This window comes from Lygodium microphyllum, chromosome 23, assembly GCF_053477565.2.
Source record: "Lygodium microphyllum isolate KBCC chromosome 23, Lygodium_microphyllum_v1.1.10, whole genome shotgun sequence".
NCBI classification, from domain to species: domain Eukaryota; kingdom Viridiplantae; phylum Streptophyta; class Polypodiopsida; order Schizaeales; family Lygodiaceae; genus Lygodium; species Lygodium microphyllum.
In genome coordinates, this window is record NC_141157.1 from 12,151,426 (window position 1) to 12,166,117 (window position 14,692).

The 14,692-nt window shown below is 44.8% G+C and overlaps 1 protein-coding gene across 1 annotated transcript in view; it reads right to left on the minus strand.

The window, feature by feature from the left end:
- Positions 1-707: 707 nt before the first annotated feature.
- Positions 708-14,692, minus strand: part of MTA (mRNAadenosine methylase) — a 34,062-nt gene continuing 20,077 nt past the window's right edge. Inside the window, exons 6-7 of the mRNA XM_087663947.1 lie at positions 1,239-1,318; positions 708-1,149 (exon numbers count right to left, since the gene is read on the minus strand). Coding sequence (XP_087520073.1) covers positions 885-1,149; positions 1,239-1,318 — 345 coding nt within the window. The 3' untranslated portion in view covers positions 708-884. The remainder of the gene's footprint in view (positions 1,150-1,238; positions 1,319-14,692) is intronic.

The window sequence follows — 14,692 nt, forward strand, 5'->3', positions numbered from 1 at the left end:
AAAGTGTCACTCTCTAGGGTAGCTGGAAATTATGGCCACTTGATATATTTAATGACCTAGAAGCTAGCCCTAAGGAAATCAAATGTCTGAAAAAGCTGCAGAACTGACGGCAATGCTGTTAGATTTGAAAATGAAATCTTGTTCGAAGGACAAGTTCAGGTCATATTGATGTTTTGAGATACAGACTCATCAAATTCACCAAAGATCAGACAGTAGTCACTTGCTTCATCAGATTGTTCGCAGAACTAAGGCTTGTGCCTTGGATGTTGTTGAACTTCAGAGAAGACAATGTAGGAGTGTCATGACACTACAGCCGTCACTTAGCAGTACATGTCAAACAACAAACAAGTTGATAATACTTGCACCTTGGAACTCCTTCCTTCATCCACAAGGTCACTCCCAGCTGTATCAATTTACCACTTGAAGCATCTTGACGGTTGCTTCCTGCATACTTACAGGAAGGAACTGTCAAGATTGCCAACCCATTAAACAAGCCTATAGATTTTTCTGACTTGCAATTGTAATTCACTGTGATCAAGTTGATTGTTTTGGCTTTAATCTGTACAGCAATGCATGGCCACAGAGAAAACATAACCATACTTTCGAATCAAAGCTTGAAGTATACATTTAGCACAAGTTCAAACATATCAGTGTTCAATGCCAATCTGAACAAGCCTTAAACTAACTTTACAAGAAGCAACCATCAATTTGTCAAACCATTAAACAAGACAATAGATTTTTGAACCTGCAACTGATATTCATGGAGTTCAAGTTGATGGCTTTGGCTTTTATCTGTACAGCAATGCATGGCCACAGAGAAAATGTGACCATCATTTAGAACAAATTTCTGACATAGTGTTGTTTGCTGCTAATCTGAACAAGCCTCAATTCATTTGCATATCTTGAGACATGTTCTTTTCATTTGCATCAGTACTTTCAGATACTACTCCAACTGGATTATCGATTGTCCCCTTAGCTGTACCACCTAGCTGACCTGACAGTGCAGAAGGCTCTACATCAGATACATTGACTTTCATCAGTGGATCTGAAGGCTGGATTTCAACATCCGGATATGCAGCTTTGAACCTTGCTCTTAGGCCCTCATCTACCAGACGGACCCCATTTAGTTGATTGCCGAGAGAAATCCACCTGACAGTTCCAAGTATGTGGGTTAACAAGCAATTTTTACCATTATATTCCAGCAATAAAGTAAAATGTTCTATGCACAAAGAAGATACCCCGCATGTGTATTGTGCATCCGTGCAAAGAGTTCTAGCTTTCTTGTTCGAGGGCTTATTCTCTCCAGCATGGGATACATCTGTTTACAACAGCAACACAAAACCACAAAAAAAATTATGGAATCCAGTCATTTCGGTAGGCAATCTTATCATATTCTATGAACATCTTTGAGGGCATACAACCAGCTCAAAAAACTTAGCAAAGAACAGTCAGTTTGATAAACAATTCTGTCATCAGTTTTGATAAACAGTTCTGTCATCAATTGACGCACCAGTCTACATTCGTCTCATTTCACATGCATGCCTAGAGAGAACTCAAAAGATCCTGCTGCATTAACATGTTTAACTACCTTATAACATTGAACACCAAGATCCCTAATGACAAAGATATCACTTGACACAATCACATGCTAATAACACAATACAAATAGCCCGAGGGCTAGCTGAGCAACTAAAGTTTAGTAACCAAGTCCAAATAAGCTGTACACAATACAAAGTCTATGTGTCACAACTCATGTGGCAAGTCATCATTCATGATCAATGAGTGCAAAACATGTAAATAAAAGGCTAGCAGAACTTGAGTAGGCCCTTAACCACGTAAGTACTAAAGACTAAAGTACACAATCTGATGAAGTCAAAATGACAAAATGGCATATCATACATGCCAAGGTCCAAGATACATGGAGCAAATACAAATCAAAATGGGCCAAAGCAGCCACAGAATTCTCTATACCCAACCAATTGATTTCTGATAATCCTCCTCGTATCAATATCAAGCATTGGTCTATCCAAGATACTCGTCCATTCCGCCTATACTTCTTTATCTATCATTCGATTGCCGCCTGGAAACTCTAGATCCAACACAAATGATGTTGCACACATGGGAGAGTAGGAGTTCCATCTGCTGACACACAAGTCATGGGTAGTCTCAAACCTATCTACAGGTGGCTCTAAATCCTTTAACCTCTATGATCTTGTCCATGGCCTCACAAACCTCATGAATGCACAGCTACATACCATCGACAAGCCTCAACAAATGTAATATCTGTTAGAGATCATAACCTGTTTTGGAGGGCAGCTGCACAGTCGGACTGCCACATGGCAGTCTGACTGGTTGCAGCCCAGTCGGCTGCATTTAATGCAGCCGACTTATTTCCTGGCTGCGCCCTATTTCTGGCGCCCTATTTCGTGGCAGATTTCGGCTATTTATAGTCGACACTTTTCAGCAGTCTACACACTTCTCTGACGCAGATTACAGACCGGTGACGCGCAGTCTCTGTCTCTGTTCACAGATTTCAGACAGCAGACAGTGCAGACTGCAGCAGACTTCGAGGTGGACAGCAGGTTGCATTGTCGAGGTGGAGACACGCAGTCCAGCGCACTGCGCCCGTGTATATCTTTGTATTCAGCATTCTTTATACAGCAGATCTTCATCGTCCACTGTCTCTTTCTCTCCCTTCTCTCTCTGCGTTCTCTCTCTCTCAGTCCTACGCTTCCGCAACGCTGCACTCTGACATGGTATCAGAGCAGTGTTTGAGGGTTGACTGAGCGCAGAATCAACCTGAAGAGGAGTTTTCATCGCGACACAAATTTGTGTTTTTTGCGTTTAAGGGCAGACAGGAGGGCTGCGCCTTGGAACAAGGCTGAAACGAGTGTGGGCGCACAGGAAAGGAGTACAGGTGGTGGATTTGCTGCTGTTTACTGCTGTTTGACTCGGAGGAAGTTTGAGTTTTCAGCCTACAAGTGCAGGTTTTTCTTTTTCATCGCCTCCGGCGGGTGAAGAAGCTTCAGGACGCGGAAGAGCCTTAGCAGGCTGAGTTTACCTAGTCAGAGGGGGCTGCTTTTGCGTTTGAGAAGGCATTGCAGGTGAAGATGTCTACAGAGATGGACTTGGAGTTCCAGGCGATTATGGACCGAAAGGTGCCTATCTTACCGGCTCTTCCTACAGATCAGAAGCTCGACGGCGACAACTACCGCATTTGGCGCGTCATGATGTTGGCCATCCTTGAGTCCTATGATTTGGCGGAGTTGGTACAGGAGGAGATTGACCGGCCCTCGGTAAGAGATGAGTCCAAACTCTCTTCCGATGCTCGTATGGAGTTGGCCAGGGCCCAGTCTCATTGGGACAAACTGAATGCCAAGATTCGATCCTTTCTCTTCCTATCTTGCACTACAGTCGTGATCGCTCACATCGAGCACTTGACGGTGGCTCGTGAGATATGGCTGGAGCTTGATCAAATGTACAATCGGACGACCCTGATAAAGAGGGTTTCTTTGGAGGTACAGATGCGGACCTTGTCCGTAAATAAGTCTTCTTTGCTACGGGAGCACATTAACAAGCTAAGGCAGCTTCAGATGCAGGTTCAGAATGCGGGGAAGCCGATTTCCTCCGAAGACATGGCGATCACACTATTGTCCCAGTTGCCGCCACGATTCGGTACATTTTACTCTGCCCTTATTGCTTCGGGGCGAGAGTCTACTCTTCAGTGGGAAGAGTTGGTTCCTATGGTCTTGGACCAAGAGGAACAGTTAAAGGGACAGAATGCTTCCAAGTCGGAGGCGTTGACAGGTCAAGCCTCTCAGAAGAAGGGGAAGGACCAAAAGAAGAAGAAGGGGGATAACAAGTCCAAGAAGGACAAGGAGAAGGACAAGGACAAAGATTCCACATGTCATATTTGTGGAAAGACTGGCCATTGGAAGAAGGATTGCCCTGACAAAGACACGAAGGACACCAAGAAGAAGGATACCAAGGATTCTGGAGCGGTGGCTACACCCTCATCAGCTGCATTTCTTCATCTAGCTGTCATTGAGGACGCTTCACCGAATGCTTCTGATGCTGCGATGACGGCTCCCCAGGCTCGAGAGTGGATTGTTGATAGTGGTGCCTCACGGCACATGACTCCTTCATCAGATGGTGTTGCCCAGCTGCGACCCTCGCGTGGGCAGGTTCTCATAGGAGACAGCTCTTCAGTTTCTGTTGCAGGTCGGGGTAAGATGCAGCTTATTCCGGATGGACGAGGTGGTACCCATACCTCAGAGGTTTTGCATGTACCACGATTAGGGTACCATCTCCTTTCAGTTCATAAGATTTGCTCCCTTGGTCTTTTGGTGGAGTTTGACAGTTCTACTGTGCGAGTCCTTGATCGTGGATCGAGGAAGGTTCTCTCATCCGGATATGAGGAGAACGGCATTTACAAACTGAAGTCTTCCACTGCCCTCTCTACTCTTCTTCTTACCTCATAGTCACAGTCTGAGTTATGGCATGCTCGGTTTGGTTACCTGAACTATGACTATCTTCGGAGGGCGTCACGTGGACAGCTTGTTCGAGGGTTGCCGGATATAGTGGTGAGCCAGCAGCCATGTGTCTCCTGCATACGAGGGAAGCAGCATAGAGATGCCATTCTCCACACAGCTTCGCGGCGGTCTACTTCACCGATGGAGCTAGTATCTACGGATCTATGTGGCCCTATGAGGAATGAGTCCTTGCGTGGGAGCTCGTACTTCATGCTGATCGTGGATGACTATAGTAGGATGACATGGGCCTACTTTTTGGCACTAAAGTCAGAAGCTTTCTCGCACTTCAAGGATTGGCTTCTCTTTGAGGAGAACTGATCAGGCCGGAAGTTGAAAACCTTGCGATCCGACAAGGGAGGTGAATTTGTGTCTAATGAATTTGCTCGGTTTTGTGCAGATAGAGGAATTCACCAAGAGTTTGCCAATACCAATACTCCTCAAGAAAATGGTATTCTTGAACGGAAGAACCGCAGTGTGATCGAGATGGCGCGCACCATGATGGAGCACCGACAGACCCCTCAGGTTCTCTGGGCCGAGGCTGTGGCTACTGCAGTCCACATCCTTAATCGATCCCCTACTTCGGCCGTGGAAGGGATGACCCCATTTGAGGCTTATTTTGGGACGAAGCCAGATGTTTCTTACTTTCGGGTCTTTGGCTGTGATGCCTATGTTCACATCCCCAAGGCTCACCGTGATAAATTTGAAGCGGCTTCCCAAAAACAGGTATTTGTTGGCTACAGCTCCCAGTCCCAAGGCTACCGATTGTATGATCCCGTTAAGCGGGATGTGTACACTAGCCGTGATGTGCGGTTTGTGGAGGTTCCGGCTACTTCAACGGATGAGGAGCATCCCGTTCTTGGAGATCCAGGGGAGAGTTGGGCTCCTTCTACAGTTCCACTGGAGCCCGTGCCTTTTGATTATGATTCTGTTTCTGACACAGAGTCTACAGTTCCATCGGACACCTCTGAGGAGTTACCACTGGTGGATATTCCAGAGTCTTTTGCTGATGGAGAACGACGAGGGGAGGTTCAGCCTCCTCCTCGCTGGGCCCGTGACACACTCCGTGATTCAGGGATCGAGGGGATTCCTGAGGAGTGGGGACCGCAGGATGGTCCGCGGCGGTCACAGAGGCACCAGGCACATTCTACGGAGCTGGTTTGCTCCAACTATTGTTTGATGACCCGTGTTATGCAGGATCGAGAGCCCACCTCCGTGAAGAAGGCTTTACAGTCCGCCCCATGGAAGGCTCGCCTTGTTGCTAAAGGTTTTGCACAGCGCCCAGGGATTGACTGTCGTGACACCTTTGCCCCCACAGCTCGTATGGCAACCATTAGAGTTGTTCTTGCTTTGGCTGGCCATAGGAGATGGCCTGTTTATCAGTTGGATGTAAAGTCGGCCTTCCTGAATGGTGATTTGAAGGAGGAGATCTATGTTGAGCAGCCTCCTGGCTTTGGTTCTTCAGATGGGAAAGTCTACAGGTTGAAGAAGGCCTTGTATGGCCTCAAGCAGGCTCCGCATGCATGGAACGAGAAGATTGATTCATTCCTCCAATCTCAGTTGGGATATCGGCGGTCCAAGGCCGATCCGCAGCTGTATGTTCACACTTCCGAGGATGGTTGTGTGCTGTTTGTCTTATATGTTGATGATTTGATTGTCACAGGTGATACTGCACAGCAAGTCCAGGAGACAAAGTCAGCTTTACATCGGACGTTCGAGATGACGGATTTGGGTCTACTCCATTTCTTTTTAGGCCATGAGATTTATCAGTCTCAGAGGGGGATCTTTATCTCCCAACAGAGATATGTACAGGAGCTCTTGGTGTCCTTTGAGATGGAAGATTGTCGGGCCCTCTCTACTCCTATGGATCCGCACTGGAAGGCCACTTCCGATTCAGCTTCTCCTTTGGCGGACGCGTCCCGCTATCGACAGTTGATTGGGTCTTTGATTTGGCTTCTCAACACTAGGGTTGATCTATGTTTTGCTGTTGGGCTCTTGGCAGGGTTCATGAGTGAACCTAAGACGGTGCATTGGCAGGCTGCTCAGAGGATACTTCGGTATCTGAGGGGGACGTCTGATTTGGGGATTCATTACTCCGCAGGGACAGATGGGTCAGATCTTGTACTTGCAGGTTGGAGCGACTCGGATTGGGCCGGTGACGTGGATCACAGGCGGTCTACTACAGGTTACTGTTTTACTTTGGGTGCAAGTGTTATTTCATGGAGTAGCAAGAAGCAGCCCATGGTAGCCCTTTTGTCTACTGAGGCGGAGTATCGGGCCGCGTCTTCCACCACATGCGAGGTTGTGTGGCTTCGGAGATTATTGGAGGAGCTTGGGTGCCCCCCAACTCGTCCTACATTGCTGCGATGTAACAATGAGAGTTGCATTGCCTTGGCACGGAACCCTGTTTTTCATGCCCAAAACGAAGCACATTGAGATCCAGTACCACTTCATCCGAGAGAAGCTTCTGGATGAGACCATCACTGTGGAGTATTGCAAGACGGAGGATAATCTTGCGGATTTGTTTACGAAGGCGCTTCCTCAGGTTCTACTTCGGAGACATTCCAAATCCCTCAGGCTTCTGCCCTGTCCAGGCTCTAAGAGGGGGTGTTAGAGATCATAGCCTGTTTTGGAGGGCAGCTGCACAGTCGGACTGTGCAATCGGACTGCCACGTGGCAGTCTGACTGGTTGCAGCCCAGTCGGCTGCATTTAATGCAGCCGACTTATTTCCTCGCTGCGCCCTATTTTTGGCGCCCTATTTCGTGGCAGATTTCGGCTATTTATAGTCGACACTTTTCAGCAGTCTACACACTTCTCTGACGCAGATTACAGACCGGTGACGCGCAGTCTCTGTCTCTGTTCACAGATTTCAGACAGCAGACAGTGCAGACTGCAGCAGACTTCGAGGTGGACAGCAGGTTGCATCGTCGAGGTGGAGACACGCAGTCCAGCGCACTACGCCCGTGTATATCTTTGTATTCAGCATTCTTTATACAGCAGATCTTCATCATCCACTGTCTCTTTCTCTCCCTTCTCTCTCTGCGTTCTCTCTCTCTCAGTCCTACGCTTCCGCACCGCTGCACTCTGACAATATCGATTATAACATGACCTCAATGCACTTTATATCCTCCCAAAATACAAGATTTTCAGCATACTCTTTGCACTCTATCCCTGCCAAAGTGATAGACGATGGTAAAGTATTTAAATCATCAGTAATAAAGACTTGCCTTGAAGCACACTGCATGTGCTTGATTGACCCAACATAAGGAAATTAAATGAACTCGGTTATAGAATATTCCAAGAGCATTTCATTTTACCTATAGCTGACTTCATGGTTGAAGAGCTAATAATTCAGCACAAGCAATAACATCCAATTCGTGTATTTTAACAAGTTATTAAACAATGAGCCATGTAATAAGAAGTAATAATATGAGGATAGATATTCTCCCAAATAACACTTGCTGCCATATTTGTATGCTCATCATCAACAACAAACCCCAACACAAGTTCCTTCCCAATAAACTCCACCATATCTACCCACTTGCCAACAAGTGCATCAACTGACTTTCCTCTTCTTAAGAATCATGAGATGAAATATATTACATCTTAGCTTACTCTTCTTCTTTAAGCATCATGAGACGAAATGTATTACATCTTAGCTCAAGAGTAAGCAATCCTCATGGATATACCTCCTACCTGTGTCACTCCATCCATCTACAATGAGTGACACATCATTCCTTTGCCATGCACATTTGATATTCTCAGTTGCATGCTCCACCACATGCTTTTCTTTTCAAGCAACCCAATACGCAAGAATGAAGGAGTGTAAGTTAGGTCATACTTCCCAAGCTTTTTTGCACATTACTTTGAAATATTCTGACCTTGCAACATTAAATGCAATGTAATCATGATAAAATAAGCATGCAACAGCAAAATCAACTTCCTCCTTTTGGGATCCCAATAGCCTCAAGCGTGTTGTTGCTTGGTAGGATCCATAGATGCATGGCCAAAAGAAGTTCCTAGTGCAAATAAATCTAGATAGATATGTGTATCCACCTGAAGTTGTCGATAGTGCATGTGATACCTAACAGTTGGATATCATCACAAATGCAATAGGGTCAACTACTTGAAAAGTTTGTGCTCTCCTCAAGGACTATACCCCGGCATCCTTCTCCATAAGCTCTCTTCTCTTCTCAAGAGTCATGTTGGAGCAAAGTCACACCTCATATCCTTTGTGCACAAGTATGAACTTTGCTAGTCCCACTCATGCGATGACATGAGCACAATTTGCACCTCCATGTATGAGATCCTTCGTCACTCCCAAGATGCTAAGCATTCATCTTATCCCACCAAGATCATCCCTCCGACCTCTACTTCTTCCATCGTGATGACCACCATAATAAGAGCAGTAGTCCCATGCTTGGAATGTTGATACTCTTGAGGATGCTAGGTGGCAATTGGTCGTCTGCTGAGAGAGAGAGAGAGAGAGAGAGAATCAAAAGTTGAGTTGCAGGTTCAGATTGACATTCAGCAAGTTTGATAGATAAAGAAACTTTGGATAATGAATAATGGATTGCAGGTTGAAACTTGGAAGATGGCAGCCTAGTTGTGAACAGTGTGAAGCATGAAGCTGAGAGAGAGAGAGAGAGAGAGATTAACATCTTCTGAGGCCAAAATCAGCCTATGTGAAGTGTGAACCTGGTTTTTTTTCTTTTCTTTTCTTTTGGGGTATTTTTTTCTTTTTGGGGGGTCGGGGGGTTGTATATACAATCGAGCTAGCACAAGATGATGATGATGTTGGGTGTGTGGACTAGCAGAGAGCAACAAAGGATTTGGAGCCATGAGCATTGAATACGCAAAGAAGGTGCAAGATGGCAAAGAGCAGAGAAATCATTGATAGTGGCAAAGAAGTCAAAATCACGATGGGTAGGTGATGATTAAGGCTTGAAAATAAACGATGTCAGCAATCAAACCTTCCAAGTTGGCCCGATTTGGCAACCAGACACAAATGTCCTATCCCCTCCAATCCAAGCTAAAACCATTCTAGATTGAGAGAAGGCTGAGAAAATCATTTTGGAAGCTGAGATCCAAGGAGATCATTCCTAGAGATGTTGGATTGAGGAGCAACATTAAAACCTACAATCTCTTGCACTTAGATCATCAAGCATTGTGGCCAACGAGGAAGCATTTTAGTGTTAGTAATTAGCATCATTTTGCTAATTTGGATTAGCAAATCTGCTATGTGCCAATTCTTTCAGCATTTTGTTGTTGATTGGATCAAGTCAAGGATGAGATCCCTGCCGTAAACAATGTTGTTGTTGGTAGACATCATTGATTTGGAAGATGGAGCGATTTGGAAGAGCATGCATTGAAGAAATAAGGGAAAAATAGGGCCCATTTTACTACCTGTTTCAATTTGGATTCATTGTGCTCAAAAGTTTAAGAAACCTGTTATGGAGTGCAAATGTCATTTACATGGTTCCGTGGTACATTGGCTTCACAGTGGAGACAGCTGAATTTCAATTTGGATTCATTGTGCTCAAAAGTTCCCATTTTACTACCCTCTAATTTTCATTGGAGGCCAGAAAACTCCTTGGAGCAACAAACTGCCCCATAGGTGCTTCTTGAAGGTGTACCTCAAAGGCCATATGATTGCCCAAAGCCAATTGCAGGCAAGGGGACTATTATATATTATCCTACATCAAGATGTGCCTATTGATCCATGCTAAGCTAGAAGTTTCACAAACGTAAGATAGGAAATAAGTTATGACTAATCTACAAAATAAGTCCCAAAACAAAATCAAAACTTCAAGGATATAGATGTTACTTGCCATTTCTAAACAAAGGATGCCAATCAAACTTACACCCCACCAAAAGTGGACTCCCAAGGCACCACGTCAAAAATGAGAGGTCTAATCCTGATCTAACTACTCACAAAATCAGCTCCCCACTGCCAAGCAAGAAGGCAATGTCAACATCGTAGCCACAACTATGCTAGATGGGTTCATAAGACCTTGCTCAAGTCACAGGGTTGTATACAAGCAACAAACAAATAGAAGTATCCGCAACTATGCTAGATGGGTTCATAAGGAGAGGAGTAGTGCGCACTAAAAATAGAAGTAAATTAATGCAGCAATAAATACTCTAAATTCCAATGCAGTAAACTCTTTCATCACATTTTTTGGGATCACCCAATTTTTGGATTGTAAGAAACACCTTTAATTTGTAAGATACATTTCTTAAAAGTCTCATAGTTTTAGAAATGAGTTTCCATGCAATTACAGATGAAGGAAGAAGCTCATGTGGTCCTACGAAGCAATGTAGCAAGGAGTCTACCTTCCATGACTCCCCTACAGCCCAATGACACAAATCCTCCTAGAAACAAGGCTGGATCCTACTACATGTTGTACATCACTATTGTACCCCCTCGAAACTGCATAGGAAGTGTTTGAAAGGGATTGAAGAGCACAAATCCGCTTGTATTGGACACTTAGAAGTGAGAGCTTGGGTGCCCACACATCCCCTTTTTTTCTTCATGTTTGGTCTCTGTGTGTGTATGTGGGTGTGTGCGCAAGTGTGCATGCTTTTGTGTGTGAGTGTGTGTGTGTGTGTGTGTGTGTGTGTGTGTGTGTGTGTGTGTACCACTATCAACTCCAAGTCCATCTCATCTACCAATTGGTAAATGTCCCTCCAAACTCCAATGGAGTAGGCAACACCGAAATCTCAAAGCTACCAGCTATCCTTCCTCCTAACCTATTGTCAAAAGTGGGTGCAGCAATGGAACCATAGAAGACTGCTGTAATAGATTGCACAACACGAGAGGGGGAAAAAAAGCACCAAAATAGAGGAACATTGCAAAGAAAGAACTCAGAGATATGCCCAAGAAATGGAATCCATATACCAAACATGTGCGGGCACTAGCACCAACTCTCTCCAGCAAGACGAGCATAAAATAATGTGTCAAGTCAAAGATCCAAGACAAGGAAGGGATCCACCCTGACCAGCATAAGCTAATCTTTGCAAGAAAGTAGCTTGAGGATGGTCATATTGTGGCTGATTACAACATCCAAAAGGAGAGTACACTCCATCTAGTATTGCATCTTAGGGGGGGATAGTAATCTGGTGCTGCAACAGTCCTGTTGGGAAGAACTTGCTCTTGTCTAGTCCATGTGCGTAGTGGTGGGCTTAGATCCAACGATAAGGTATTCCTCCTGGCCAGCAAAGCCTGATCTTTGTTGTACACACTCTTGGAGATTATAACATTTAGAAGGAGTCTACCCTTCACCTTGTGCTGCATCTCAAGGGAGGAATGTAGATCTTTGTGAAGACTTTGAGTGGAAAGGCAATTACACTAGAGATGGAGAGCTCTGATACAATGTCAAAAGTGGGTGCAACAATGGAAGCCTAGAAGATTACTATAATAGATTGCACAACACAAGAGAGAAAGGAAAACACAAGAACAGAGGAACATACCAAAGAAAGAACTCAAAGATATGCTCAAGAAATGGAATCCATATAACAAACATGAGACAATCATATACAACAAGAGTAACTAGTTGTGTGGGAACTTGTACTAGCTCCCTCTCTTCAACAAGACCTGTTCTATGTTAGAATTTTCCACTCTTAATAAGTTGTGTCACCACTTCTAGAGTTAGCTAACTTGAGTTAAGTTAGGGGTTTGGTCTACCTTAGACCTCGAGTTGTATCTTCACTCTATCACTTTCAGTTCAGCAAGTATAATCTATTGTTCTCGGCTCGCATTGTCTACTCTCACATTTGGTATCAAAGGTGAGCGCTCCTATTGCCACCAACTTTGTTCATGCAAGGAAGAGGGAGAGAAGATGCGCCTACTCTAACTCCATCACCACAACCTATAGTGTAACCAATGCCACCCTGCCCACCAGCAATCTACCAGCTAGTGTTGCTCACACCGCCTTGTTCACCACCCTATCGCCCACTCCACCAAGTTGTTCTCCTACACCACCCAGCTCCAATGTGCCTCCACCTCAGTCATGCCTCCTACACCCTGTAGCACCATTGCCTGCATCAACGTTGTCACCTATTGCGCAATCTACCCATCACCGCCAGAGCATAACCACCATGTGATGCTCCACCTCTTGAGCTAAAAATGCATTAGCTTTACTAAAACAGCCCAAAATATGCTTAATTAATGAAGAAACCTTGTTTATTTGAAAGAAATGTGTTCCTAGAGAGTGTGTGTGTCTCATAAGCACAACCCACTTGGGAGGGCCCAAACTTTCTATAAATAAGTATCCTGCCCTCCATTCAACCCTCAATCTCGTTTTTGCAGATTTCAAGTGTTTTCAACTTGCTGCCCACACCCCTCTCGCAAAGGACATCGCAGTCTCAGCTGTCCCTTCTATCATCTTTAGTCTGACACCTGTTTGAAGCCCCTCCACCTTCCGTTTGCTAGTGTTTCCAGCCGGGCAACTGCTGCTGACCCCCTGCACAGATGTCGTACAACTTGCCACGTCAGCATACTACTGCGTTTGCAGGCCCCACTTGCCGCCAGCACAATTTACTCTCTTGACTGCTATCGCTGCAGTTTTCTCTCCTATCTATTATCGCCATCATTTTCTCTCTCCTCATAGCTGCATTTGATAGTTTTCTCTCAGCCTGTCGCAACAGAGTTTCTCTCTCCACTGCCTACATTTGCTGTTTTCTCTTTCCTGCAGCTTGCATTTTGTCTTTCTCTCTCCTCAGATTAGCTTGCTCCACAAAGTTCCAACATGGTGGAAGACACTTCTGACCACACAAAAGAAAAGCTATACAAGCTGTCCACTGAAGAATATCATGTAATCATGGCGTTTAGACGAAAGAAGATTGAGAAGCTCGATCGAAGGATTGCCCTTCAAGAGAAGCTACTCAATGAAGATATGAATGAATTTCTCTCTTCAGATGTTGCACATAAATCTAATGATATTGCCGGGCTGTTGAGACCTCCATCAAGGATAGGCCCCCCCTGTTGGAGAAAGAGATCCATAGTATGTTCCATTCTTTCATTCTCTTCTGTCCACTCCAATGCAAGGTACTTTAGATTCGTCTTTTGTTCCTTCTTCTTTTACTTCTACTTTGCAATATATTGGTAGAAATCATGAGAAAGACAAAGTACAATCCGTTGACTACGGAAAAGGTTCTCTTAAGGACAAATTCTTGTATGTTAACACACGTCGTTGGGATTATAAGAAAAAGCCAGGTACCTCTTTTTCTACCCTTCTTTTTAGTTTACTTCTCAAAATCAAAATGAATTTGGTGTTCCTATTCCTTCATTACATGGTGCATCTTCATCATTATCATTTCATTTTCAATCATTAAATGGTAAAAATGAACAAAATGCATTTGCACCTTTCACACCACAAATTCAAAACCCACCCATCCCACCACATTCTTCCGCTACTTTTGCACTTTCATTTACACCATTTACATTCCCTTTTCAAACACCTTATGTTGCACCGCACATCACACCAGGGAGTTATGGAACCATAGGCACCGCCTTTAGGACCTCATCCTTTCCTCAGTCGAGTTGTGTTCCAACTTCTTCTCACACACTTTCGGGATCATTGCAGCCTGGGTATCCCCCCCAGTCTCTCCCAAGTATGGATCAGTTGGTACCACAACTTGCCTCTATGGCATTACCTAGTGGACCTTCTGGTCATTCTACTATGCCCCAGCTGAACTTTGGACAGGGCTTCCTCCGACATCATTTGCGTCGTCGTTTACAGTTGATTACATAGCGCATTCTAAGTCAAATACATGGCGGGAGGCTCTTCAGCATCCTCAATGGCAAGAGGCCATGAAGAAGGAGCTAGAGAGTATTGACCAAAATGAGACTTGGACATTGGTGGATCATTCAAGCCACAAGAAAATCATCGGGACAAAGTGGATTTTTAGGACTAAGCTAAAAGCTTATGGGACTTTAGACAAGTACAGGACAAGGCTCCCCTTGTAGTGCATAGGTCTCAACAACAGCATAGCATTAATCATGAAGATACATTTGCCCCTATTGCACAGTTGACATCTTTCCAGTTGCTTCTCGAGCTAGCCACTCACCATGATTGGTCGATCCATCAGATGGATGTCAAGAGTGCCTTCCTGAATGGTTATCTTGAGAAGGAAGTCTATGTGGAGCAGCCACCGAGCT